Genomic DNA, 5,410 nt, shown 5'->3' on the forward strand with positions numbered 1-5,410 from the left:
ATTATGCACAGTGCGGGGCTGGGATTCCTGGGCATGCGCACTGCATGTATCAGCCTCTCACCAAGGTCCCCCGCCTTACAGAGTCTGTCTATTCAGCTGATCATGCAGGAATTTTGCAAGGTTGGTTCTTTCCCGGCAATTGCTAGGAGGAGGAGGCACGATCAGCTGAATAGACAGACGCTGTAAGGCGGGGGACCTGGGTGACAGGCTGACACACGCAGTGCGCATGCCCAGGAATCCTAGCCCTGCACTGTGAATAATGCATAACACAGTGCGGGGCAGGGATTCCCAAGGTGGGTGGCCGCACTGCCCGCACAGGCGCAGTCTGCAAGCCTGGCTGGGACGTCAGATGGCCAGAGCTTACTGCGCCTGCACAACACAGTAGTACACTGCGCAGGTGCCAGTTTTGAAGCGAAAACAGCACGGAGGGGGCGGCGCCGAAAGCCCCTGAAGATTTGAGTGACGGCAGAGTAGCGGTTCAAGCTGGGGAGTGAGGACCCGCCTCCATGGACAAAGACAGGTATTTTGTATAAGTTTGAAAATGCTTTATTTTCGGAATACATGAACCAAAAACTAAAAGAGCCACCTTGTTAGAATGCAGCATTACTGCTGCACAAAATGGCTCTTTTAGTTTATAACGGCTGGAGGGGGTGACAGTGGCCCTTTAAGGTGCTACATCAGCAAGTAACCCAATTTTACAAACTAAATATCTCAATGAATTCATCTAGGGTGCAGTGATTATATTTACACCAAAGGTGTGTCACAGAATTGTATACCATTGGGCAGTGAAGAAAGAATAATTACATTTTTTTACCACAATTCTGTTAGCCCCAAATTATATATTTTCGTACTGGGAAAACGATAAAAAATTGGCACCAAAATTTCTCCCACATTTTTTCTGCTGAATGTAGAAATAGAAACAGGAATGTAGAAATAACCCATATGTGACTGTACAGTAACGCTTAGCCATACGGAGAAACTTGGGAGGGACAGGATGCTATTTGCCTCCTGCAGCTCAGATTTTCCTAGAATAGTTTGCGGACTCCATGTACAGAGCCCCTATGTGCTAGAAAATCAGAATGTCCCCTCAATTAACCCATTTTGGAAATTATAACGCTTTGGGAATTTAAAGTGATGATTTTGACTCCGTGGGGTTTTTTTCAGAAACAAGCAGAAGTAGTTCCTGAGTGAAAATAGCAAATTGCCATTGTAGTGACCAGTACATTGTAGTCAACAGTACATTATGCCCAGCTTATGCTTCTGGAGACACCTGCCCATAAATTAGGTAGGCTTTCATCACATCAGCATCTGACAGGCAGGGAAGGAGAACAAACAAAAAAATTAGGCATAGCAAATTAAATGGAATTAAAGGAATATGTGTATAAATACATAGTGTACGTAGTAGTGGCATGTATGTCCTAAAGGGTTGAATGGCAGACCATTCGAAATTTGAACAAACAAAGAAACCACTAAGCATGGACCTAAGAAGAATGGTAATGGAACAAGGGTAGTAACGAAAAACACAGTGGGTGGCAAGAATTGGCACTGTGTGCAAAAGGGTGTCCGCACAAGTACAATGATTGAATTAAAAAAGATATTCAAATTAAAATATACACAGAAGTACATTGATTTAGGAGAAAAGGGGAACCACACGAAAGGTAAGATGGTGGATAGTTAGTTAAATAAAGGGCATTGTTAATTAAAGTGCACAGTAATAGTAATCCCTTAAAAGTAAGCCTGTAGGTAAGAAGTATGCAGATAAAACATTCATTTATATAATAGTAAGTAATTGATGCATTATGCCAACTCACCCCGAATATACAGTATATACGAATATATATACAAAACAGTCATAGAAAGAATATGGGGGGGGGGATATAAATTGCACAGTATTATATAGGGAAAAGGAATGTGGAGAGCAGCAAAGGCATTACCTGATGTGATCTGATGGTGGTCCTCGGTTCTAGTGTGGCGCAAGCCACCTTCCCTGCAAAACCCTGAAGGACCCAGCAACCATGAAGACCATCAGGACAACGCAATTGCATCGCGTTGTCCTGATGGAATCGCGCAGGGAACTCATTCCCTGCGTGATGCTCATCTATGCCGCTGTCACTCGCAGCGTTGCTGTGCGGTGTCAGCGTGATGCCACGCAATCAGTGCGCCATACCTGTACTGCTGTTTGCAGGAAATGTCAGTGAGTTTCACATCACCCGAGGTATGTATAATCTGTACCAAATTCAATTATATAGTATCACTATTCCACTACTAGTAAAGTACAAAATAAAAATAAATACACTATGCACATGGGGATGTTAATAGTGACGGTAGTAGATCGCCATATAAAGAGTATACAGTATAATATGGAACATTCCAGAGTGAATGCACTACATAATTCAAACTCCCACTGTATGACAAACCAACCAAAGTCCCAGTCTCAAATGCATACTAAGGCCCAACATAATCGCAGACCCATAAGCAAATAGCCAAATGCCTGGTGCTGGGAGTTGATTAACCCCAACGAACGTTTCACGTCAGCTACTTGTTTGAATGTAGTTGTAGTGCAGCAAGACCTATGAAGTGAAGTTCAGTTAGCCATACAAATAATTGAAAAGGCTAAGCATTTACTTTTGACTATAAATTCCAATAATTGCACCTTTCTCCTCGATACCAGCCTAAATGACTGCATATTCCACCTCAACACTCCCCAGCCCCTTCCATAATGTCTATTTGGCCTAACAGGGCTAAACATATAGCAGTTGTCCTCATTAAAAAAATGCCTATATATAGCATTGACATACAGTATTTTAGGATAAATAATAGGGAATCAATGTTTTCTGTTTGTTCACATCCAATAATGTACCGGATTAGGACAACTCCTTATCTTGCCGAAAACAAAAGCATTGTTGGTCCAAAATCAGATATGCCAGATCCTTATCTAATATAACTGATTGGAATTTGGGGCCCCCATTACACATTAGACTGTTGGCTAAGCCAACTGATATCAGTGGATTCATGCTTTGATGGTGTAATGTGTATAGGGACCTTAACTATTTCCGTTGTACTGATTCTTCTAATTCTTTCTATATTGATTTGAGCGTTTTTTCTTCTGTACATTTTCTCTTTGCTTTAATCACTACTTTTTTTGTGGCTTATGGACATGCGCATTATTTCATTAGGGACCTCGTTATATATAGATTTTTTCCCAGACGATTTCTCCATCCTTTATATAAATGATTAGAGATTTTCTAACACATTTGAAGCATCCAACATCTATCAATATGAGAATTCCAGCTATTTTTGAGAAATATTTATATTTTATTGACCAACCCTCCAGCCAATTATTCACTTTTTTTAAAAAACAAATTGCTCCAGCCCTTAACCCAAGAATTCATTAGATACGTGTGAGTTATATCTCAGAGAAATTTCTATAAATTAGGTTTATTATGTAGGAGAATCCTTGTCCTTTTGCTATAATTGTGAACATGAATTAATACAACTGTGATATATCAACATAATGGAGGATAAACTACCTTTGCACTACATAAATAATATTAAGTAATTTTTTTCAGTTCTAGAACTTAAATGTAGTTGATAATGGTAAATGCTGGAGAAAAGATAGGCATAATCCTCAGTAAGGTCATTGAGAACTGGTTAACATGAGACTTTTGCATATATTTTAATGTTTGATACGATGTACTAAAATCAAACTCTTTCCTCTTGAAGTCTTTTTTCAAAGTCCCATACCATTTGAGTTCTAATGTCGATATTGACACTTGCAGAAATGAAAATACACAACTGGACTTCCATAGATGGTTTCATTCTTTTGGGCATCACTGATGTTCCAGACCTTCAAATCTTCCTTTTTATAATTTTTCTCATGTTTTATCTATTTAATTTATCAGGAAACCTCAGCATTGTTCTTCTCATTACTATCGAACAGTCTCTTTACAAACCAATGTATTTTTTCTTGGGTAATCTTTCATTTTTGGATGTCTTCTATTCAACTACCACTGTGCCCAAGATGCTGTCGGGCTTACTTCTAGGTGACAAGATGATATCAGTCTTTGGTTGCATAGCTCAACTCCACTTTTTCCACTTTCTGGGCAGCACTGAAGCCCTTCTTCTTTCTTCAATGTCTTATGATAGATATGTTGCCATTTGTAACCCTCTTAGATATCATGTCCTTATGGGTAGAACGTCGTGCATCCAGTTGGCCTCTAGCTGTTGGCTCATTGGTTTTCTATACTCTTTACTGCAAACCATTATTACTTTCAGGTTGCCTTACTGTAACAAAAAGCAAGTTACACATTTCTATTGTGACATAAAACCTGTTATAAAACTGGCTTGTGCAAATACTAAGCAAAGTGAACTTCTAGTGTCAGGCATTTTTGCTCTTGTGGCTGTCAGTACATTTTTATTGATCACTGTGTCCTATATGTACATTGGAAGCCATCTTTTGAAAATTCGATCTAGGCAGGAGAGAAGGAAAGCCTTCTCCACTTGTACATCTCACATTATGGTTGTTTTTCTATATATTGGGACAGCCCTGTGTATGTACCTGGGTCCAACCACACAGAACTCATTAGAACAAGACAGAATGAGTGCCATATTGGTCACAGTTATTACCCCAGCAGTAAATCCTCTTATTTACACACTAAGAAACAAAGAGGTGAAGAAGTCTTTTCACAGGCTATTGGCTCATAAAGAACAATGTGTAAAATGTTATTGACACTTCTTAATAATATGAAAAAGATTTCAAACTGATAAAGTTTAGTTTTTCTTCAATAATAGTTATGAATAATTAACAGGTATTAGCCATATTTCCATGAGTGGACCCACACATAAAGTTGGAGTAATTAATGGATGATATGTAATTATTGGGGATGAATGAACGTGCTCGGTGATACTCGAATATCACTCAAGTATCTGGGAGATCAGATGTGCTTGGCACTCGTCGAGCACTTTCTGGGGCTCAGATTTGAAGCTTGAATCCTCACCCCGCATGTTTGGCGCCTGTTACATAAACAATAAACATGCGGGGATTACTTGCCAGTCACTCTAATGCCGTAACCATCTTGTTAGTAGCATTACTGTGTTTGGCTGGCCGCATTACCTAATCAAAGGTGATAAAAGGATAGGCGCCTACACACTCAGTAGACTTACGTAATTGCACAGCTGAGGGATACTTTTGATTGAAGGGAGAGAGCAGTTATTCAGGCCTGTGTGTTCACAGTTTATCTAATTAGAGTCCTAGTGTTGATTCTGGTGCTGATAAATTCTGCATTTAGCCTAGGGACAGTTGTAGGAGCAGGGGAAGTGGCAGAATACAGCCTCTGTGCAGGGTTTAGGACTTTGCAGTCCGTTGCTAAATATACAGCAGCTGCATATGACCACTTTCTTTTTTTGGGGT

The 5,410-nt window shown here is 39.8% G+C and overlaps 1 protein-coding gene across 1 annotated transcript; it reads left to right on the plus strand.

Moving 5' to 3' along the window:
* Positions 1 to 3,781: 3,781 nt before the first annotated feature.
* Positions 3,782 to 4,729, plus strand: LOC138637999 (olfactory receptor 12D1-like). The gene has a single exon (XM_069726986.1). The coding sequence runs from the start codon at positions 3,782 to 3,784 to the stop codon at positions 4,727 to 4,729; it is 948 nt and encodes a 315-aa protein (XP_069583087.1).
* Positions 4,730 to 5,410: the final 681 nt, after the last annotated feature.

The sequence above is a fragment of the Ranitomeya imitator genome, chromosome 1 (assembly GCF_032444005.1).
Source record: "Ranitomeya imitator isolate aRanImi1 chromosome 1, aRanImi1.pri, whole genome shotgun sequence".
NCBI classification, from domain to species: Eukaryota; Metazoa; Chordata; class Amphibia; order Anura; family Dendrobatidae; genus Ranitomeya; species Ranitomeya imitator.

Excerpts from the sequence above, each read along its gene's own strand:
- LOC138637999 (XM_069726986.1), top strand. The coding sequence starts at position 3,782 with ATGAAAATACACAACTGGACTTCCATAGATGGTTTCATTCTTTTGGGC.